General features: G+C 45.9%; 1 protein-coding gene across 1 annotated transcript in view; it reads right to left on the bottom strand.

Annotated features, from left to right (window-relative positions):
- LOC115083294 (dynein heavy chain 5, axonemal-like) overlaps positions 1-24,584 on the bottom strand; it is a 1,259,434-nt gene that overhangs the window by 382,791 nt on the left and 852,059 nt on the right. Inside the window, exon 54 of the mRNA XM_029587102.1 lies at positions 11,455-11,631. Coding sequence (XP_029442962.1) covers positions 11,455-11,631 — 177 coding nt within the window. The remainder of the gene's footprint in view (positions 1-11,454; positions 11,632-24,584) is intronic.

Below are 24,584 nucleotides of genomic sequence, written 5' to 3'. Positions count from 1 at the left end.
GAGAGCGGCGTTGCGGACCCGGCAAAAAAACCCCAATAGCCCGGTCCCGGTCCGCGGACCGGTGGTTGGGGACCCTTGGAGTAGGGCATAAGAAGGAAGCAGCAAGTCAACACTGGCAGTCTGAAGACAATCCACATCAGCAAGCCGGCACAGGAACACTGTAGACAGGATGGACCCAGCAGCCTTTTTCCATCTAGCCAGCACAGGAACTCTGTAGAGAGGATGGACCCAGAAATTTTCTTCCGTCTAGCTGGCTCAAGAACTCTGTAGACAGGACAGGCTCAGCAGTCTTCTTTCATCTAGCCGGTATGGGAACTCTGTTTACAGGACAGGCCTAGCTTGGTTGGAAATGTTATCTCTGAGTGCAGTTTTTGAGATTTTGCATCAGTGTGCTTCATGGCCCTTTTCCTCCCTGGGACTTTTTGCTGGCTGGAGATGGCATTTATTTTAGAAGCCTACCCCTGGGCCATCCTGAGAGCCGGGGACTGCTCCTCAGAGTGGACTCTTTTGAGGATGGGGATGGCATAGGTGCAGGCTGTGGCAGGTGCTGAATTATCTGCAGTACCACTGTGGTCAAATTGTTGATGGAAGCTGCCACAGTGATATAGCCCTGTGTAATTGCCACAGTTCTCATCTCTACAGCACAGACCAGCTCTGCCCATATATGCTGTAACTGCGGCCCATGCCTTCTCTTGATGCGTTCAAGTGTGGCATACAGAGTTGGATCCACCACTGGTGGTGCTACTGGTGGTGAGGTTGCAGGTTGCTGAGATGGTGTCTGTAACTGCAGTACTGGTATTGCTGGGCTCATGGGTTGAACTTGCTGGGTGTCTTTTTCTAGATCCAGCAGGACTTGTGGGGTGCTGGATGCAGCTGTTGACTGTGCATGTTCTTCCCATGGCAGGGTAATGCCATCCATGAGCTAGACAGGTTGAGGCTCACATTAATGGATATGGGTGACACAAAGTGTTCAAGTAGCTGCTGCTGTGGCTGCTGCTGCTGCTCTTCCTCCTCTTCCTCCATCCACTGTGTCTTGTTTTCCATCAAAAAGGGGCCACTGAGACCTGGTGCTGCACTGCTGGAACCTGGGGCTTCACAGCTGGGACCTGAGTGAAGGCAATGGAAACAAAGAAGAAGATAGAAGTATAAATGCTAAGAAGGACACGTACTGTTTTGCAAAAGATGTGCACTTTGCATCATTTAATGTGATCATCCTATGCAAAACAGGGTGGACATCTGTAGAAGACTTCACATTTACAGGTGATGTGACTTACCAGCCCTGGTTCATGTCATGACCAGGGCCTCATCCATGCCATCAAAGACGTCTGGTCTCAGCCACTGAATGAGCTGCTCCTCCACTGGGGTGAGGACAATGAGACATGGGGCTCCTCCTCCAGTCTGGCGCATGTATTTGTTCCTGATAGCCACCTTATTCTTCAACTATGCATTGATGTCCCTATAGCAGTGGGCCACCTGCTTTCCAGTCCTCTTGATGCCATTCTGTCAGGATATGGCCTGGGCAATAGTCCATCATATCTGGCCCTTGGTAGCCCTAGAGGTCTTCACAGCCGGTTGCTGAAGAGCACGTTGTAATTCTCCAGGACCTCAGCAATGAGCTGCTTGATATCCTCCACACTGAACTTGTAGGCATGTAGACGAGGATGAGCTGCTGCCTGGCTGCCGGAGGATTGGGTTGCTAATTTGCTACTTCCACTTCCAGAGAGGTGATATTACTCTCCAGATTCTTGCTCACACTCCCCACTCCCTTCCCTTCCTCCCCTCCTGCACGTACCCTGACAATTTTCCCACTCTCTGTCCTCTCTGTCTAGCCCTACCCTGATATCTTCTTCCCTCCACAGTCTATACCTCTCCCCTCCTGTCTCCTACTACTGTCTCTACTTTTCCTCCTCTGACCATTCTTGTTCAGCCCCTCCTCCTCATGCCTCTCCTCCCTCTTTCTGTGCCTTCCATACTTTCCATGCTCCATCTGCTCCCTCTCCACCTCCCTCTCCACTCCTCTCCAGTCCTCATCAATTCTTACCAGTCCTGAACACAAAGGGACAGACAAACAAATAAGACAGATGCACAAAAAATAACACTCTTCTTTCACATACAGATAAATACAATAGACAAAGGTAAAGGTAAACAGATGGCAAACAAGTAACAGCACAATCAAGTAATCAAATCTAGAGTATTCCACAACACGATATTTACATATACGATGCAGTATTTTGATAATTTCCCTATCTTTTTATTGCGGGACACTAATGAACCATGTTTCTGCTATTTTTACTATGGCTTGATGAATCTAGGAGTTATCCAGATAAGTAATATTTTAAGACTTGTCCGGCAAAGCTGCTACTTAGCTGGATAAATCAGAATTTGTACAGATAATTGCTGATTTCAAGATTTAGCTGGCTAAATCAGAATTTATCTAAATTAATAATGTGAAATTGATATACCCATGTATTTTTGCGTCTAACTTAAAAAATGTATACATGAAGATTTTACCTGCAAACTTTACATGCATTTATCCCCATAAATCACTTTTATGCATGTAAGTTGGGAGATCTTTTTTTTAACATACATGAGGCAATTAAATCACCAATTTTACCAATTTGCCAGTCCATCTGCAGGTCATTGAGACCCTCCTGATTCTTCAGCCTCAGCTCCTACCATTTCACCCAGATCCCCCCATCCAGTCAGTACTTCACTTTTAGCAAATGTTGCTTACCTGATGTAACAGGTGTTCTCACAGGACAGCAGGATGTTAGTCCTCACAAATGGGTGACATTGAGGATGGAGCCCACCACGGAAAACTTCTGTCAAAGTTTAAACAGAACTTTGACTGGCCCCTACTGGGCATGCCCAGCAAGGCACTGACCCTGCAGCCAGCAGGGGTCTCCCTTCAGTCTGATGTTCAAAGCTACAGGCAGTGCCTAGAAAGTAAAAACAAAACAAACCCAACACCGCGGGGGTGGCGGGCGGGTTTCGTGAGGACTAACATCCTGCTGTCCTGTGAGAACACCTGTTACATCAGGTAAGCAAACATTTGCTTTCTCACAGGACAAGCAGGATGGTTGTCCTCACAAATGGGTGAGTACCGAGCTGAGGATGTCCTGACTTGCACCAAATGCAACCAACGACGTGCAACAGGCACTACAACTGGGGTGGAATTTGGTAAAGGGCATCCGCACCCTACCGGGAAGGTGGAAGGGTGTTGGTACATCACGTTGGAAAAAGGTTACGCAAGACAGATTGGCCGAAGATGGAGTCCTGTCTTCCAGCTTTGTCCAAACAATAGTGGGCTGCAAAGGTATGGAGAGAACTCCAGGTTGCAGCCTTGCAGATGTCAGGAAGCGGCACCGATCGAAGGTGTGCCACTGACGTAGCCATGGCCCTCACAGAGTGTGCTTTGACACGGTCTTGAAAAGGGATGCCCGCTTGCTCATAGCAGAAAGCAATGCAGTCCGCCAACCAGGAGGAAAGAGCCCTGCTTACCCACAGGTTGTCCTAACTTGTTAGGATGGAAAGAGACGAATAATTGAGTGCTCTTCCTGTGAGAAACTGTACGGTCTAGGTAAAAGGCTAGAGCCCGTTTACAGTCTAGGGTATGCAGGGTCTGTTCTCCAGAGTTGGAGTGGGGCCTGGGAAAAAAGATAGGTAGTATGATGGATTGATTAATATGAAACTCAGAAACTACCTTAGGTAAAAATTTAGGGTGAGTGCGGAGTACCGCCCGGTCCTGCAGGAGCTTAGTGTAAGGCGGATAGGTAACTAGGGCCTGTAATTCACTAACCCTGCGAGCTGAAGTGATAGCCAAAAGGAATAACACTTTCCATGTGAGATACTTTAACTCACAGGAGTGCAGAGGTTCGAAAGGAGGTTTCATTAGACGACCAAGAACCAGATTAAGGTCCCAGGATGGGGCCGGAGGCCGTAAGGGTGGCTTCAGATGGAGCAAGCCTTTAAGAAAACGTGTTACTAGGGGTTGTACTGAAATAGGGACACCCTGTACACCTTTATGGAAGGCGGCTACCGCACTGACATGCATCCTAATGGAAGAGGTTTTAAGACCTGATTCAGAGAGATGCCATAAATAGTCCAAGAATTTGGAGATTGGACAGGAAAGGGGATCAAGGGACTGAGAAGTGCACCATGATGTGTACCTTTTCCATTTGTATGAGTAAGACTTTCTTGTGGAAGGCTTTCGTGAAGCTATCAGGACTCGAGAAAACGGAATCTGAAAGGTTGAAAGGCTGAAGGACTAACCTTTCAACATCCATGCCGTCAGGGACAAGGCTTGGAGGTTGGGATGGAGGAGGCATCCGTCGTTTTGAGTGAGCAGATGCGGGTCCTTTCCCAGAGGAATGTGCCTGCGGATGGAGAGATCCTGGAGTATTGGAAACCATACTTGGCGTGGCCAGTAAGGTGCTATCAGGATCATGGTTCCTCCGTCCTGGCGTAGCTTCACGAGAGTCTTTGACACAAGAGGAAGTGGAGGGAATGCGTAGAGCAGACCGGTTGTCCACTTGAGGGAGAATGCATCCCCTCGGCCGAGAGTGCTGGCTCCGAATGAGAGAGCAGTAATCGTCCACTTTGTGGTTCTGAGGGGACGCAAAGAGGTCTATGCGGGGAGAACCCCACTTGTGAAACAGAGAGGTCGCTATCAGAGGATCGAGTGACCACTCGTGCGGTCGGAAGACACGGCTCAGCCGGTCTGCCAATACATTGTCTACTCCCGGCAGGTAAGTGGCCCTGAGGTACATGGAGTGGGAGAGGGCTTCCGCCCAGATCTGCGCAGCTTCCTGACACAGAAGGAAGGAGCCTGTGCCTCCCTGCTTGTTTATGTACCACATGGCCACTTGGTTGTCCGTCTGGATTAAGATTATCTGATGAAAGAGATGATCTTTGAAAGTGCGGAGCGCATAGCGGATTGCTCGAAGTTCCAGGAAATTGATCTGGTGTTCGGCTTCCTCGTTGGACCATAACCCTTGGGTTTGAAAGTTGTCCACATGGGCTCCCCAACCGATGTGAGAAGCGTCGGTGGTTAGGATTACTTGCGGATCCGGTGGAAGAAAGGGTAAGCCCTGAAGGAGGTTGACCTGAGTCGTCCACCAGGTTAAGGATAGGCGCAGCGCTTGTGTGACTGTGACTATGGAGGACAGAGGCTGAAAAGCTTGAATCCATTGGTGTCGTAGAGTCCATTGTGTTACTCTCATGGCTAGTCGGGTCATGGGAGTGACTTGAAACCGAGGATGCCATGTGTCCTAGGAGAATGAGGAACTGGCGAGCCGTGGCCGTTGTCTTGAGACTGGAGCTGGTGAGCTAGGGACATGAGAGTTTGGACCCGTTGAAGCGGAAGGTAGGCCTTTGCCTGTAAGGTGTCCAAGTCTGCCCCAATGAAAGATAAGGTTTGAGATGGGACGAAGCAAGATTTCTCGTAATTGACAAGAAACCCTAAGGAAAGGAGTGTGTTGATTGTCAATTGTAGGGAGGACCGGGCAATCTGAGGGGTGGAGGCCCTGATTAGCCAATCGTCCAGATAGGGGTATACATGGACACCTTCCTTCCTGAGGAATGCTGCTACAACTACGAGGCATTTGGTGAAGACTCGTGGAGCAGATGCCAGACCGAAAGGTAGTACTCGGTATTGATAATGGTCGCGGCCTACTAGAAACCGCAGATATTTGCGATGGGATTGTGTTATCGCAATATGGGTATAAGCTTCCTTGAGGTCGAGGGAGCATAGCCAATCCCCTCTTTGCAGCAGAGGGAGTAACGTGCCCAGGGTTACCATCTTGAACTTTTCTTTTTGAAGGTACTTGTTGAGGGCCCGAAGGTCCAAAATTGGACGTAGCCCTCCTGACTTTTTTGGAATTAGGAAGTACCTGGAGTAAAATCCCTTGCCTCGTTGAGAGGGAGGGACAGGTTCTATAGCATTTGATTGCAAAAGAAGGGATACTTCCTGTTGTAATTGAGTCAAGTGGCTGGATAGACTCCATGCTTGAAGAGGCGGGGAGTCTGTCGGAAGAGTTATGAAATTGAGGTGGTAACCCTGTGCGATAATTGCCAGCACCCACTGGTCTGAGGTAATCCGTATCCAATGCTGCAAAAAGTGGCACCCCCTACAGGGATGTGGGGGAGTGGGATATGGCATGTGCTCCGTATCGGGAAGTCAAAGGCCTGCCGCAGGCCCGGGAGGTGGGGCTACAGCAGGTCTTTGTTTCCGAGGTTGGCGTAGCTGAGGTCTGGTGGAGGATCGAGCCGGACGAGGCCTAGTCGACGGAGGGTAATAACGACGTGGCCGAAAGAATGACTTTTTAGAGTCCTTCTTAGGTGGTGGTTTGGAGGATACCTCAGATGGAACAGACAAAAGTTGTTTCAACGTCTCGTGGTGATCCTTCAATTCCGCCACAATCTGTTGAATCTGTTCTCCGAACAGATTGTCCCCCAAGCAGGGTAAATCGGCTAGACGATCCTGGACCTCTGGGCGAAGGTTGGATGATTTTAACCAAGCCCAACGTCTGGCTGAGATGGCAGTAGCTGAGACTTTCGTGGAAGCATCGAAGATATCGTAGGCCGTTCTGATCTCGTGCTTCCCAGCTTCAAATCCTTTGTGAAGGAGGGCTTGAAGCTGTGGCTGGTATTGGTCCGGTAATGTGTCATCGTAGTCCTGCATCTGTTTAAGGATAGCTCTGTTGTATTGAGTCATATAAAGTTGGTATGAAGCTATGCGAGATATCAACATAGCCCCATGATACACTTTCCTTCCCACACTATCAAGGAATTTGTTGTCCTTGATAGGGGGAGTGGAAGAGTGTGGTTTTAGGCGCTTGGCCTTCTTTTGCGCAGACTCAACTACAACAGAGCGATGATCCAGTTGAGACTTCTGAAATCCTGGTGCTGACTGAACGAGGTATGTTGAGTCAGCTTTTTTATTAACTGGTGACACAGATGAAGGTGATTCCCAGTTTTTCTTTAAAAGATCCAGAAATACCTGGTGAATGGGGATGGAAGCGATGATTTTTGGGGCATCCAGAAATTGGAGCAGCTCCATCATTTGGTGCCTGTCATCGGTCTCAGATTGCAGCTGAAAAGGCACAATTTCTGACATCTCCTTTACAAAATTTATAAAGGAGAGATCTTCAGGAGGAGATCGTTTTCTACTCTCTGTAGGAGATGGTGGGGATGGTAAATCTGTATCTGAAGATGTATCATCACCCCAGGTATCATAAGGATCATGTAGGGCTTGCAGTCCAGAAGGACCTGGTAGAGGATCCAAAGGCATCGATGGAATCGGTGCTGCAAGCGGAACTGTGAACGGCATCGAGGGCTTCGGGGGTACCGATGGAATCGGTGCCGATCTTGGAATCGATGGAGCCGAAGGATAAATCGGTGGAAAGGTATGTGAAGGCACCGATGGAACGACACCGGACGGGGGAATCCGGAACGGTGTTTCTCCTGTCGATGAATGTCCTTCCGGAGATGATGGTGTAGTCGGTGCTACTGGAATCACCGATGGAAGGGCGCGCATGAGTGCCTCCATACGATTTAGTATCGGTGCCAACGCTTCCACTAGAGGCTCGGTGGTCGGTTCCCTCCTCGGTGGCAGAGTCGGTGCTGAGGTCGGTGCCTGAGGCGGTGCCGGAATCGGTGCCGGAGGCGGTGCCGGTGGAGGCTGGAATCTTCGCATCGCATTCTCGATGGCCTCCTGGACCAGCCGGTCCAGTTCTGCCCGGAGACCAGGGGTAACCATACCCGGCTCGACGGGAGAGGGAGGCTGAGGCAGGGCCGGAAGTACCACCGTAACCGGTGGGATCACGGCCCCCGCACCCCGGGAGGGTGAGGGTTTCCTCGGTGCCTGCGAACGAGACGTGGACGGTGCCAGGTCTGACCGAGGCTTTTTCGTCGGTGGCTCGGCCTGTTCAGAGGTCGATGGTTGTGGATCCTCGACGGGCCGAGACTTGTGCCGTCGATGGCGATGCTTATCCTTCCGATCTCCTCGCCCATCCGGGGAGGGGACAGGAGTCGACGGCCGAGAAGTCATCGGTGGAGGACGGTCACCGGAGGGTTGACGATGGTGGTGCAACTTCGACGGTGCCGGTTCCGATGACGTCGATGCTATCGATGGCGTTGGGGTGGGTGCATGGAAGAGGAGCCCCATCTTCTCCATCCTGGCTTTACGACCCTTAGGTGCAATCCGGACAACGACGGAACCCCGTCGCCATGGCCTAGGGCCAAATTTAGCCGCGGGATTGGTAAGTGCCAACAGGCCTCTAGGGCCAAAATCGACGGCAGTCGATGAAAATCGGCAAAAAACTTACCGGCTTTCGCGGAGGTGACAAAAATTTGTCGAAGGGAGACCCCTGAGGGGCAAATTTTCTTCGGAAAGAAAAAAACCGAATTCCTGTCAGGAACGTGGTAAGAGAGCTCCTTTCACCGCGTGGCAACTGCTGCGCGGAAAAAAGAAGACTAAAGGGAGACCCCTGCTGGCTGCAGGGTCAGTGCCTTGCTGGGCATGCCCAGTAGGGGCCAGTCAAAGTTCTGTTTAAACTTTGACAGAAGTTTTCCGTGGTGGGCTCCATCCTCGATGTCACCCATTTGTGAGGACAACCATCCTGCTTGTCCTGTGAGAAAAGATGTTTACGATCACTTACTCCAGATATTGAGCAGGAGTAAATATGTGCAAGTAAGCCACCACATTTACATGTGTAAATTGCTTATAAAATAGCAACTTACTCATGAAAATGTTGGCCCCACCTGGAATGCCCCTGGCCCACCCCTTTTTTAAACACCCACAAATTTACTCACAGACCCTTACTTATGCATGATTTTGAGGTTTATAAAATAGCATATATGCAATTATATGCTATTTTAAGCACGTATCTGCAGAATTTTATACATGCAACTTTTGAAAATTTACCTCTAAGCCTGCAGAAGGGAAGAGTGAGGCTTCCTGCAGGCTTGGCTGCGATGCCCTTGCAGAGTGTTTGGGGCATGAGGAGGGATGTGGGTGAGGGTTGGGGAGAGGGAAAGGGAAAGGGAAATGAAGACATGGGGGAGCAATTCAGATGGGGATCAGGATTTTTTGCTATGATAATGGGGTGCCGAAATTAAAGAGGCATGGGGATTGGGACTCTAGAGTGTTTCTATACAATGACAATAGGATGCCCAAGGGAGAGGGGCAGGGGGTTCGGGACTCAAGTGGGTTTTGCCCACATGACAATGGGGTGCCATGAGGGAAAGAGGTAGGGGGATTGGGACTCCATAGGTTTTGACCAAATGATAATGAAATTTTGTGAGAGAGAAGGGCAGAAGGCCCACAAAAGTGTTTCTGCATTTTTTTTTTTATCAGGCTTGACAGAAGGTAGCTTAGCAGTGATCAGCCAGATTTAGGCCTGCTATTGCAGTGCCTAGATTTCGCTATTCAAGTTAGGCACCTAGCACTGAAATTCAGCACTTTCTCCATCTAGCTGGACCTGGACCAGACTTTGTCCATCTATTGAAATTTAGGAGAATACATTTAGCCAGTTAACTCAGTCAGTTTTCAAAGACTTTAATCTATCCAACTAAGTCCCTTTGAAAAGTTACCTCTAACTAAGAAATATATAACTGAGATCTGAAATAAGGAAGAAATTTACAAAGTACAAGTTGTCTTCAAAGTGGGGCTTGACATTTTCTCAGAAAATATGGTCTGTTATAATGTTCCATTTAAGAGACCTTAAATGAAATGCATGTTAGAAAATGTATTCTGAAGCTAGAAATAAATTAATTTAACAAGTTGATCTTATATCATGTGTGTATGGATCTTGAACAGTTGGCAAAAGTCTTCATGATACAGTTTGGCAGAGATCTAAAAAAAAGGATTTTTGCCAATTCTGTCTTTTCTATTTAAAAAATTACATTTTTTAACTGTTAGAACAAAATTAGCAAATGCCCATATGTTGTGTGGGGACTGAGTTTTTTTCTCATGCTACATAGAGGTGTGGAGATTTAGAGATCTGCCATCAAGCACATTGGAAGGAGAGGTGGAGGAATAGGGAGGAGTTGACAAATACAATTGATTGTAGCCATGTAGCCGAGTATGCTGCTAGCTGTAGAGCCACAATGGAATAATATTCATACCCATAATAATGGAACAATGGATTCCACTGATAAGCAAAGCATATGTGCCATAATAACATTCTGTTCAGACACAATAAAATTCCTGTTGAAGAAATTCCTGTTGAAAGAACATTCTGCTTCTGTAAGCATATATGATCTCAAGGGTATTCTTATAAGATTAATCCACTGTACTATTATTTATTTCCATTGATATAATTTGCATCCAAATAGGATCTTAATGTGCCATGCAATCACTAACATGTGTAAGCTACCTTATTGATTGGAAGCTGTGCACCATGGTTTGCACTGTATAATAAAGCTTCTGGAACCAAGGAGAAGCAATTTTTTTAAAAATATTACTCAAACAACTATAATGTCATCAATGCGAGAATGTATTCTTCATTTATACCCACAAGCTTGCTAATTTTTCCTTAATATTCTATTAAAAATAGAATATGCTCTCAGAAGACTGTTTGAATCTAAACCTTACAATTCACCATTATCTCCATGTCAACACTGCCATTTCATAGCACTCACCGGCTTATATTTTCATACTTTCCTAAAATATAAGTTATGCCCCTTTAATTTTGGCCATTTTCCCTGTTTCTAAAGCTTGCATTCTTTGAATTCACTCCAGAATTTCATACTAGGCTTAAGTTTTTCATGTATCGGTGTAATGGCTGCATGGAGTTCAAATAAGGAACAGCAGCTCAGGGATAGAACTTACTAGGTTTCATACTAGCTACTTTTAAGTAAAAGGAATTGTCAAAATGCTTTCAACACTGCCAAATTCAATTGCTTAGTATTATGTTTTATTTCTAAAATATTGTATTTTATTATTTATTTAACATTTATGAATTGTATTTTATGTACTTATATTGTTGATTTGTATTTTTGAACAGTTTATTAATTTGTTGTAAGCCATTTTGGGTGACCCTTTTGTGCTAAAAAGGAGGGGGTATAAGTGCAGATAGATTTCAGTAGAAATACAATTAAAATCAAAATAGTGGAGTGATGTTCATGACTGTATTAATTCTTTTTCTCATGTCTGACATCACATTTTTCCACTTCTTCATACAAAGGCTCATTCATTGCCCTCTGCCCAATCAGTGACAGAGAACTCATTTTCAAACACTACCTTTCTAGTCACAGACAGGAAAACCATAAGCAAAACTCCACATTTTTCACTGTATCTATCATCCAGTCACCTCCAGTGTGTGAAGTAGCCCCATTATATACTCAGGCTGGTCTATATCTGGTATAAGGAGCTTGGCCAGTGGGATTGTGCTAAACTATATTATTTAAAATATTTTGTCCCACTAGTGCTTCCTAAAGGGTCTCACTTACATCACTGTATGGAATCCTGTTGCTGTTCATCTCTTTCTTCCACATCTTAAGCAACAAGTTCCTATACTCCTGGTTAAAAGGTCCAGAGTAGGAGAGGAATCCAGTTGCCATAAGAACATCTCCCACTAACCGAATAATCTGATTCTGGAAAGTTTTGCTGCTTTCTGTCCAGCGAATCTAGAGAAAGAAAATAGAGACTTCAGTAAGCTGGAGACAAACCTGTGTTGAGAAAACTGCTTTTCAAAAGCTTTTAGTAGAAAGCAAAAATATTTTCTAGAAGGTTCATAAAAACTGTTTCTTTAAATGGGAGATTCTGCCACTGAAAAAATAACTGCCTCACCAGTGAGGAAGCAAAGGTTCTTTAATTTTGAAGTGAGCTCCAGTTTCAGCTAGCTGTGCCAATCCCACACCCCCAACTTCTGATATGTCCATGTTTTCCTTACAGTTTTATATGACATGTGCACAACCCTGATGGTGACACTATGGGACCAATTAATCAAAAGTTATAAAAGTACAAGATGGGCCATTGCAATCCTGCAGGCAGCTTTACCAGCACTGCCAACTCCTTTGTGGGATAAGGACAGCATCGAAAGCAGAATTAAAAAAAAAAAAGCCAAGAAAGTTCACCACATTTAAAATCTTTTACTTCATTTATCTATATTTACAAAAGGGTTTGTAAGCTGGACAAACCCTGAGGTTTGGATTTCCTACCCCATCACTGGTGAAATTTTTACCCAGGTAAGTTCATCAGCGTAGATGTCACTGAATATCTGGGTTAGCCGGGCCAATTTTCTGCTCACCAAATCCTTAACTCTCAACCTCACTATAATTTGGCAGTTGCTTCATTTCCTGTTGGATGCTTTTAAGACAACTAATGAGGTGGAATGAATCATTGGCACTATGCTACTTTTTCTGTGTGGTATGACCTAGGATGAATAAATGTGCTTTAAATGTGATGAACTTTCCTTGCTCTGCTGGACTGCTGCTTTACAACACCATCTTTAACTACAAACAACTATTGGTGAGCTATGGGCTACATCTTAAGAACTATCCTGCTTTAGTACTATGCTGCTTGAAGGGCATACTTCAAGACAATATCTTCATGCTCACTGTGGGTTATCAATGGGACTGGGCTGGATAGTACCTTAGGAACAAGCCATAACATCAACATTAAAAAAGACCTACGCTGTCTGTAGCAGTCCTTTAATCCTCCATGATCATGTTAACAGTAACTCTACTGCCAATCACATTATTTTCTTTTGTGTTATTAAAGTTCATCCATAAGGAGATGAAGTGCAATAGATTCAACTGTGCCTTTCAGTAGTACCGAGCACCATTTATTTATTTATTTATTTATTTATTTTATTATTTTCTATGCCGGCTTTCACGACCAGAGGTTGCATCAAGTCGGTTTACATTTAACAAGTCGTGCATTGAACATAGAACTAGAGGTATTGAACTGGTGCAGAAGATAATAGTTACAATGAACAAGGAAGTTAACAACTGGGATAGGAGGAAAAAAGAGAAAAGGGACAGGAATATTTACATAGTAAAACGCATTTACAGTGAATATTTACATAGTATGCAATAAAGGATCTGTGTCTAGAGGATGTCGAGGGCTAAATGAAGTCAAGGAAGTGGTAGGATATAGGGGTGGTGGGGTGTACACTAGGATAAAGGGAAGAAGGAGGTTAGGGGTGACAATTAGTGGTTGAGAGGGAACCTGGATCAATCTGAACTCTGGTAGGCAATCAGTTAAGTTAAAGTGGAAAACCAAATATACAACTCAGCAGAATTATAATCATCATCAAAGGAAAATAGGTCACAGGCAGATAAATAAGCTTTGCTGAGAGGAGAACTCCTACTTCATTTTGGGAAGACTGGCTAATGGGTAAAATCTAACTTATCTGTGATGCTCATTGGTCAATATAAGGCACCAAGGGGCCGATGCAATACAGTGCGCTCAGCCACAGATGCACTCACAAATGCATGTGAATGAGGCTATTAGGTATTCACTCTTGATGCAAAAAAAAAAAAAAAAAGTGTGTCTGGGATGCACATTGAGTGATCAGAAATTAACGCCTGCCAGGCTATGACCAGTTTCACTAGTTCTTCCACCAGTTTGCCCAATCTAGAGCTAGGTCCTCCAACCCCCCCCCCCCCCCCCCCAGGTTCTTTAGCCTCCACTCTCCCCCCCCCCCTCCCCCAAGCCAGGTTAACCCAGACCCCTCAACCACTTCGTAGATGCCTGGAAATAATTTTATAAAGACTCACACCTCCTCCATAGCAGAAGTAAATTTGCGCTCAATTATACCTGGACGTGTGTACAAACATGTAGCTACTTTCACACATATATATTGGCTTCACTCCAGAATGCCCATGCCCCACCCACATTCTACCCCTTTTTTTTCACCATGTGAGATATTTACACATCAATACTTGTGTTCACATGTGGGCAGCTTATAAAATCAGATGGACATATGCATTTGCTAGATGTGCGCACATCTCCCAATTTTGGCACATGCCTGGCTTTTAAAATTCACCTTTAATGAAGTCCACTTTCAGCTGCTCTGTGGCTCAGCTAGTTAGCAAGGTAAACCTGTCCAGCTAACTTAAATGCTAATTTTCAAAAGGATTTACGAGAGAGGGAGCAATTTTAGATCTAATTCTCAGTGGAGCACAGGTCTTGGTGAGAGAGGTAACGGTGGTGGGGCCGCTTGGCAATAGTGATCATAATATGATCAAATTTGATTTAATGACTGGAAGAGGAACAGTGTGCAAATCCAAGTCTCTCGTGCTAAACTTTCAAAAGGGAAACTTTGATAAAATGAGAAAAATTGTTAGAAAAAAACTGAAAGGAGCAGCTACAAAAGTAAAAAATGTCCAAGAGGCGTGGTCATTGTTAAAAATACCATTCTAGAAGCACAGTCCAGATGTATTCCACACATTAAGAAAGGTGGAAAGAAGGCAAAACGATTACCAGCATGGTTAAAAGGGGAGGTGAAAGAAGCTATTTTAGCAAAAAGATTTTCTTTCAAAAATTGGAAGAAGGATCCAACAGAAGAAAATAGGATAAAGCATAAACATTGGCAAGTTAAATGTAAGACATTGATAAGACAGGCTAAGAGAGAATTTGAAAAGAAGTTGGCTGTAGAGGCAAAAACTCACAGTAAAAGCCTTTTTAAATATATCCGAAGCAGAAAGCCTGTGATGGAGTCAGTTGGACCGTTAGATGATCGAGGGGTTAAAGGGGCACTTAGAGAAGATAAGGCCATCGCAGAAAGATTAAATGATTTCTTTGCTTTGGTGTTTACTGAAGAGGATGTTGGGGAGGTACCCGTAATGGAGAAGGTTTTTATGGGTAATGATTCAGATGGTCTGAATCAAATCATGGTGAATCTAGAAGATGTGGTAGGCCTGATTGACAAACTGAACAGTAGTAAATCACCCAGACTGGATGGTATACACCTCAGAGTTCTGAAGGAACTAAAAAATGAAATTTCAGACCTATTAGTAAAAATTTGTAACTTATCATTAAAATCATCCATTGTACCTGAAGACTGAAGGATAGCAAATATAACCCCAATATTTAAAAAGGGCTCCAGGGGCGATCCGGGAAACTACAGTCCGGTTAGCCTGACTTCAGTGCCAGGAAAAATATTGGAAAGTGTTCTAAACATCAAAATCACAGAACATATAGAAAGACATTGTTTAATGGAACAAAGTCAGCATGGCTTTACCCAGGGCAAGTCTTGCCTCACAAATCTGCTTCACTTTTTTGAAGGAGTTAATAAATATGTGGAAAAAGGTGAACCGGTAGATATAGTATACTTGGATTTTCAGAAGGCGTTTGACAAAGTTCCTCATGAGAGGCTTCTAGGAAAAGTAAAAAGTCATGGGATAGGTGGCGATGTCCTTTCGTGGATTGCAAACTGGATAAAAGACAGGAAACAGAGAGTAGGATTAAATGGACAATTTTCTCAGTGGAAGGGAGTGGACAGTGGAGTGCCTCAGGGATCTGTATTGGGACCCTTACTTTTCAATATATTTATAAATGACCTGGAAAGAAATACGACAAGTGAGATAATCAAATTTGCAGATGACACAAAATTGTTCAGAGTAGTTAAATCACAAGCAGATTGTGATAAATTGCAGGAAGACCTTGTGAGACTGGAAAATTGGGCATCCAAATGGCAGATGAAATTTAATGTGGATAAGTGCAAGGTGATGCATATAGGGAAACATAACCCATGCTATAATTACACAATGTTGGGTTCCATATTAGGTGCCACAACCCAAGAAAGAGATCTAGGTGTCATAGTGGATAACACATTGAAATCGTCGGTTCAGTGTGCTGCGGCAGTCAAAAAAGCAAACAGAATGTTGGGAATTATTAGAAAGGGAATGGTGAATAAAACAGAAAATGTCATAATGCCTCTGTATCGCTCCATGGTGAGACCGCAACTTGAATACTGTGTACAATTCTGGTTGCCACATCTCAAAAAAGATATAATTGCGATGGAGAAGGTACAGAGAAAGGTTACCAAAATGATAAGGGGAATGGAACAACTCCCCTATGAGGAAAGACTAAAGAGGTTAGGCCTTTTCAGCTTGGAGAAGAGACGGCTGAGGGGGGATATGATAGAGGTGTTTAAAATCATGAGAGGTCTAGAACGGGTAGATGTGAATCGGTTATTTACTCTTTCAGATAGTAGAAAGACTAGAGGGCACTCCATGAAGTTAGCATGGGGCACATTTAAAACTAATCGGAGAAAGTTCTTTTTTACTCAACGCACAATTAAACTCTGGAGTTTGTTGCCAGAGGATGTGGTTAGTGCAGTTAGTATAGCTGTGTTTAAAAAAGGATTGGATAAGTTATTGGAGGAGAAGTCCATTACCTGCTATTAAGTTCACTTAGAGAATAGCCACTGCCATTAGCAATGGTAACATGGAATAGACTTAGTTTTTGGGTACTTGCCAGGTTCTTTTGGCCTGGATTGACCACTGTTGGAAACAGGATGCTGGGCTTGATGGACCCTTGGTCTAACCCAGTATGGCATTTTCTTATGTTCTTACACAGGTAAAACAGGATTTTACACTTGTAAATGAACTTTACCCATGCAGTTTTGAAGGTGAGGGAAGGGGAGGCTGAGTCATGCAAGACAAAATGGCGACATCCAAAAGCAGCAGTGGGACAGTAGTCTCGACTTAGCGTTGACAATGTAGCACAGGCACTGTTTGTTTCTGATTCCAATGAAGAATCATCTTGAATGGGATTCTCATCATCACAAACGGAAGTAGCTGACGAAGTTTTAGGAGGATTAGTTAGTTAGTCCTCTCTTAGCCTCCACTTCAGTGCAGCAGGGGAGAGATGAAACTGATGATGATGAGGAGGAGGAAGAGTATTCAGAGCAGGCACAGAGTGTGACTGAGGCTCCTGGCATTGCTTCTCAGGGTGTACACACTACTTCAGCTCCAGTGCCAGCATCCACCCCCAAGGCTATACAGAAGGGAGGATCACGAAATACATCTGCGATCTGGAGCCACTTTAAAGTGTTGGAGGATCCGTGTTTTGCTCGGTGTAATTACTGTGGCAGGTTTAATAGCAGAGGCAAGCAAATGGGACATCTATCTAATTTTGGCATGAAGCATCATATGAAGAGGCAAAACCCAACAACAGTACTGCCATCTGGGGATGGTGGCAATACCAGTCAGGGGACCCCTTACAAGCAGCGTAAAGTGGTTGAAAAGGAGCAGAGTCACCCCACGCCCTGAGCCCCTTCTAGCAGTCAGGTGGCAGGCCAGCAATCCCCTGACGTGGCAGAAGCGACAACCAGCCATGGAGTAAATGGGGTGGAGTGCGATAATGCTATCCCACAGTAGGAGGCAGGCAGCCTCAAAAGTTGTAACCAGGAGCATTGGGGAAATGATTGCCCTTGATGACCAACCCTTGCAGTTAGTGGAGAATGTGGGCTTTAAGCATTTTCTGAAGATTGTAGTTCCAAATTATAAAGTCCCCTCCAGAACCACATTTAGCAGAAAGGTCATCCCCAGCCTGTACAAACAGTATCACAGTCACATCCAAGCGCTCTAGCTAAGGCAGAGGGGAATGTTCATTTCACCTGCGATATCTGGACTGCCTTGAATGCTGTACACTCTTATCTCTCCCTGACAGCACACTGGTGGGACCTGGCTGAGGCAGGAGCAGGCAGCAGCTCTATTAGTGAACAAGTATCAGGGTGCAGGTGGGATTTACTGCACACCCACCTGACAGACCAGGCCCATACCGCAGCCAATATTCTAGCATGCAACAGACAGATGCTGGAGGGCTGGCAACTACACCAGTGAGACAGGAATGCTCAGGCAGGGTTCTTTGTCACAGACAATGGTGCAAACAAGGTTAAGGCAATAACAGACGGGCGCTTTAAGAACATCCGATGTTTTGCACACACTCTGCACCTGGTAGTGAAGTCAGCTCTGGGGTTGGATTCCAATGACCAAGAGAATGAATACCTGCATAGGTTAATACAGAAGTGCAGGAACAAAGCAGCACACTTCCACAGAAGTGTGAAGGCGGGGCAGGTTCTCCGACAAAAGCAGACTGATTTTGACATGCCTCACAAGCATCTCATTCAAGACATTGGCACCCAGTGGAATTCCATGTTTATGATGCTGCAGAGGTTAGTGGAACTGCAGACACCCCTTCATGAACTTTATGGTTCAATGAACATAGGTGTGCAGAATCCCCTAGGGCATCATGATTGGTTAGTCATGAGTTAACTGGTAAAAATTCTACAGCCCTTCAAGGATGTCATGGAGGAGCTGAGTTCCAGAAATGTCACCTTGGCTGACATCATCCCTATAGTTAATTTCCTGGATGAAAATTTGGAGGCCTTTAAACAGGAAGAGGGAATGATAGTTGAGGTGCCTCATTGTCTGGACATTTTGCAGCAGCAGGTGGAAGAGAGATTAAGGCCTTTAACAGAAGAGAACACATACATGCTCGCCACAGTCTGTGATCCCCATGTGAAAGGGAAACTCGCCCTACAGTACGATTGTCTCCTATTGGTGAAGGACATGCTGTTAGCAAAAGTCCATGAACAGGAGCGCCATAGGCAGAGACAGATTAGGTGTGAAGCAGAAGAGGAAACAGTGGGCACTTCAGAGAGTTGTGCTAGCCCAAGCAGGAGCAGCACTCTGACAGCAACAGTTAGTACCTCCTCCTCCTCCACTTCAGAATGCCAAAGGCATGTTGCCCATAAAGATTCATCTTTTGTGCTACGGGCTAGAGAGAAAGCAGCTGGCATGAGTGACTCTCAGCCCACCCAAGCAAAGGAGACACCATCACAGCTGTCAGTGACACAGTATCTCTCAGAGCCCACAGAGAACATGCAGACAGATCCGCTGGCATATTGGGCATACAAGTCCACTGTCTGGCCACACCTAGCCCAAATGGCTCAGCGATATCTGTCATGTCCACCAACCAGTGTGCCCAGTGAATGTTTCTTTTCAATGACAGGGGATATCATGAGCCCTCAACGCTCAGGGCTGGCACCAGAGTTGATGGAAATGCTAGTGTTTTTTAAAGTAAACCTGCCGTTGCTTGGGTTTCCTAATTTTCCCTGTGAATGGCAAGATGAATAAAAGCAATTGAAAGCCTTGAAGCAGCTCCAACTGCCTCCTGTGCTCCAGATAATATAAGTACTGCAGCACATGTACCTGACCTGAAACGCTGTGCCTGTCCATCCACTGTCCACTGGGTATTCAAAAATAATCTCCAGCTCAGTTCTTGCTTCACAAATGGCAGTCTCTATTGCTCTAAAAGCATTCTCTGTTGAATTATCTTTCAGAAATGAAAAAGATGCCATTTTCTTCTGGCAGTGAAACAGTTCAGGAAGAAGTGGCAGGTCAAACCACAACATACCTGCACAAAGGAAATCCTCGAATGCTGTGCCTGTCCATCCAGGCCTTATGTCCCTACGTGGGCTTGACCTCTGCCCTCAAATGCTGTGCCTGGCCGTCTAGGCCTTATGTACCTACAAGGGTTTGACCTCTATCCTCGAATGCTGTGCCTGTCTGTCCAGGCCTTATGTCTCTACGTGGGCTTGATCTCTATCCTTGAATGCTGTGCCTGCGTGTCTGTCCATTCAGGCCTTATGTCCCTACGTGGGCTTGACCTCTATCCTCAAATGATGTACCTATATGTCCAGGCCTTATGTCCCTACGTGGGCTTGACCTCTCTCCTCGAATGCTGTGCCTCTTCATCCAAGCCTTAAGTCCCTACAAGGGCTTAACCTCTGTCCTCGAATGCTGTGCCTGCCTGTCCGTCCAGGCCTTATATCCCTACAAGGGTTTGACCTCTGTCCTCGAATGCTGTGCCTGTCCGTCCAGGCCTTATGTCCCTACGAGGGCTTGACCTCAAACACTGTGCCTGTCCGTCCACATTTGGAATATACAAACATAAAAAGCTGACTTAAGATGTTTGGAGCTTGCGTATTTCATATGCTCAATAGTTTTCATGACCTTCATAATATAGGCTACGTTCCCTAAATCTTTCCTAGGTGTCAACATTAATGTTTCTTCTAGTACTATCGAAAACTGGTGGTAGTGGGACTCTAGTTCATCCTCTGTGTTCCCATGGTTTACACAGGCACTGTAAGGTACAAAGTCAACATAGGTTGATATTGTAGATTTGGTCGGGAGATGACATCAGCACTTCTTTTGGTCCTAATGGCTGAACCTTCGTTGCAAAGGGAAACCTCAGTGTCTGGCAATTCAAACTACTAGTCCTTCACAGCATGGATCCTTAAATAAAACAATTTTCTTTAGTTTCAGGGCAAAGAACAGAACTTCCTCAGTCTTGCTCATGAGGTCATGATATGTTTGCAAATGCTTAAATCCTAACAATTTGTACCATTATACACCCTAGGGGCCAACCCATTCCAGGAAGCCCTTTCCTGCTCAAAGGAAAAGGAACTCTCCCCGGGTGTAGCAGCCTATTCTTAGCACCTGTTGATCCATGTTCAGAACGAGAAAAGAGCTCCAAGGTACTTAGACTGTGGCAAACACAGTGAGCCATGCTCCACGTCACCATGCTTTGAAGGCTCATGCTCCACTCTAGGGGCCAACCCATTCCAGGGAGCCCTTTCCTGCTCAAAGGAAAGGGAACTCTCCCCAGGTGTAGCCAGCCTGTATCTACCCTCTGCCACTCTGCCTTCCTGCCATACACCAGATGACTCACTCAACTCCTTGTGGTGTTCTTGCCACTATCATGGTTCCTCATTGTGTTGGTGCTAGTCTTTCTGCTTGCTATGTTCCCCCTTCATTGTGCTGTAGGATGTTGCTGCCACTTGTTTTGCCACTTTGCCTGTTGTGCTGCCTTCGAGGGTTCATGCATCTGTTATCGGTGCCCTCTTTTGAAGCTGTGGTGTGTTTTTGACACTCTCGCTGCTGTTTTGCACCTCTGTTAAAGCACTCTTGCCACTCATGGTACCCCTTTGCCCCTTTAAAGTACCTTAGGCTATTCATGCCACTTTGGTGCCACTTTGCCACAGTCTAAGTACCTTGGAGCTCTTTTCTTGTTCTGATGATTGCTCCCCAGAAGTTTCATCAGAATTGATAAGAAAACCCTAATTCTGCAGCCAAAAATAGGCTGCAAATACTTCCCCCATTGACTTTAATGGGAATCGGAAAATGAATGAAATGTATCAACAGATCAGGGCCGCCATTGAACAAATGCAACGTTTTTGGCCCCCGACAAATACAAATACCAAATCAGATGAATCCGTCCCTTCTGCACAATCCCTACCACTTAGCCAGATAAGTTTCAAATTATCCAGTTCAGTCAAGCTGAATATAGATCTCTAATAATTCCTGGGAATTATAGATGATTTCAATTACCCCAACACTGACTGGATGAAAGTCACATTGGGTCATGCTAGAGAGGTAAACTTCCTAGATGAAATAAATGACTGCTTCATGGAGGGGGAAATTATTTTAGACCTAGTCCTTAGTGGAAAACACGATTTGGTGCGTGAGGTACAAGTGTTGGCAATAGTGATCACAACATGATCAAATTTGACTTAATAACTGGAAGGAGGACACTAAAGAAATCTACTGTGACAGCATTTAGCATCTTTTTTTTTTCTTAACTCTTTAACAGAAGACAGCATGACTTATCCAACCAACAAACTTGAGCATGCATCAAAGTATAGATAAAGCTAACATAAACAGCCAAAAAGAAATTATGCAAAATACAAATATCCAATGTACTTCATCTCCGACACTGAGGCATTGGTATGCACTCCTTATCTGCAAACACATATGCATACGCAGATAAGGTGCACAATATATCAGCCACTAACTAGCACCCTAAAATATAAAAGAGCTTAGTGGTTGGTTTGTACCCCCCCCCCCCCCACCTACAAAATTAAAATGTATCTTTTGTACTATCCCAGTATTCCCAGTAGTAACCCCATATCTTATTGTACATAGTCATATTCAGCTTTAAAAGAAAAGTAAGCTTCTCAATCAATGCAATATCATTTATCTGTCTTTTTGAAGCCTCTATAGTAGGGACATTCTTCTACTTCATTGCCACAGTAAACCTGCCCACATGATTTAATTGATTTGACAAATAGCTTTTAGCAGAAACCAAATGTTTATCCCGCCCATCTCACCAAGAAGCACTATTCCAGAGTAAGCCTGAAGTTTCCACAAATTATTCTGATGAGCACCTGGCCTAGATTGTTCCAAAACTCCAAAGCTTTTGGACATGTCCACCACATGTGTAAGTATGAGCCATCAAGCCCACATCCCCGCCAAGAGAGCCTAGACACCCCAGGAGAGAATGTAGTATAAAACAAATGATACCTATAAGTACGATAAAGTAATTTAACCATCATCTCAATCATTTGTTGACAAACAGATACCCTATGTGCATCTCTCCAGATATATTTCGGGTCCTCCACCATCAAATTCAGGCCAAGATCTGTGTTCCACTGATCAATACACTTAAGTGGTGGATCTTCCTGTTGCGTCGGAGGTGGACCCTTGGGCCGAGGTGGGGTTGATGCAACCAATAGGTAAGAACCTACGGGTCCCCACCGTTGGCAGGTGGAGTTGGCTGATAGACAGAGGCCGCCGGAACTTCACCTATACCAGCCCTTGTTCCCCGCAGGTTGAGCCTTTGGGTGCCGGGGCCAGCAGGACTTAGGTGGGCCTCTGTATATAGTTGCAGGAGAAGTTGGTTCAGCCCAGAGACAGCAGGCGAGAGATGGTACAGTTCTACTCCTGACTGGATAATGTCCTGGAAACTTGGGCGCCAATGGAACGAAGGTGGACAGAGGGTGCTCGAGCAAAGGTAGGCCAATGCCTGATGAATTCACGTCCAGGGAGTAGGTAGAAGAGGTGTCCAATGGTAGGCTTGAGTCAGGCTGGCAGTGATCCAGAGGCAGTGGCAAGCAAGGATGAGGTCTGATCATGGAGATAGTCAGTAGAGATGAGCTTCGTTTTTCTGGCTCGGGTCGGGTTTTGGTTCGGGCGCTTCCTGGGAAAACTCGTTTTCCCACGGATCGTTTTATGCCAAAAACAAAACTGGACACCGAACTGGAAACCGGAAAAATGAATAAACCCCCCCCCCCCCCCCCAAATCCCGATCCCTCCCCAAGACTTACTAAAAGTCCCTGGTGGCCCAACGGGGTCCCGCGAGTGATCTCTCCCTCCATGCCGTCGGGCTGTCGGGCCTGCTATGAGTCAAAATGGCGCCGATAGCCTTGCCCTTACGATGTCACAGGGGCTACCGGTGCCATTGGTCAGCCCTTGTCACATGCTCCTACCATGTTTCATTGAAATTGCCTAATTTGTAATAAACGAATGCAGATCTCTAATAGTCAGTAGCTTAGTCAGAGAAGCAGAGGTCTGGGTCTGGAGATAGGCTGTAGTGTAGTCAGGTGAAGCATAGGTCTGGGTCTGAAGATACGCTGTAGTGTGGTCAGGAAAAGCAGAGGTCTGGGTCTGGAGATAGGCTGTAGTGTAGTCAGGTGAAGCAGAGGTCTGTGTCTGGAGAAAGGCTGTAGCAAAATCAAGTGAAGCAGCGTCAAAGTCCGTGTAATCAATCTGAAGCATAAGCAGGGCAGGAACAATGAAGCTGGAACCAGGAACAACGAGGAACAGGAACGCAGAAAAGAGACTAGGGGTGTGCATTTGTTTTCGCCGTATTGGCGATCCGCAACGTATATTGCACTATGCGTAGTATTTGTGGGGAAGCGAAACGTATCGCGCTTCCACACAAATACACAAATCTTCGCCGAATTATACGGCCACCTAAATAAAAATTTAAAGAACACCCCCCCAGACTTACCAAAACTCCCTGGTAGTCCAGCGGGGGGTCCAGGAACCATCTCCTGCACTCAGACCCTCGGTGCCGGTTTCATCATGGCACCGATAGTCTTTGTCACAGGGGCTACCGGTGCCATTGGTCAGCCCCTGCCACATGGCCATCGGTGCCATCTTGTGCTCCTACCATGTGACAGGGGCTGACCAATGGCACCGGTAGCCCCTGTGACATAGTATGGGCAAAGGCTATCGACGCCATTTTGAGTACTGAAATCGGACAGCCGGAATGCAGGAGGTCGCTCCGGGACCCCCGTTGGACCCCCAGGGACTTTTGGCCAGCTTGGGGGGGCCTCCTGACCCCCACAAGACTTGCCAAAAGTCCATCGGGGGTCTGGGAGCGACCTCCTGCACACCGGCCGTCCGATGCCAGTACTCAAAATGGCGCCGATCGCCTTTGCCCTCACTATGTCACAGGTACCAACGGTCGGCCCCTGTGACATAGTGAGGGTAAAGGCGATCGGCACCATTTTGAATACTGGCAGCAGATCGCCTTTGCCCTCACAATGTCATAGAGGCCGACCGTCGGTACCTATGACATAGTGAGGGCAAAGGCGATCGATGCCATTTTGAGTACTGGCATCGGACGGCCGGCGTGCAGGTCGCTCCCGGACCCCCGCTGGACTTTTGGCAAGTCTTGTGGGGGGTCAGGATGCCCCCCCAAGCTGGCGAAAAGTCCCTGGGGGTCCAACGGGGGTCCCGGAGTGACCTCCTGCTCTCCGGCCGTCTGGTGCCAG

The sequence above is a fragment of the Rhinatrema bivittatum genome, chromosome 2 (assembly GCF_901001135.1).
Source record: "Rhinatrema bivittatum chromosome 2, aRhiBiv1.1, whole genome shotgun sequence".
Taxonomy (NCBI): domain Eukaryota; kingdom Metazoa; phylum Chordata; class Amphibia; order Gymnophiona; family Rhinatrematidae; genus Rhinatrema; species Rhinatrema bivittatum.
The sequence above is the reverse complement of the archived record's forward strand: the minus strand, read 5'-3'. Positions and strand labels throughout refer to the sequence as shown.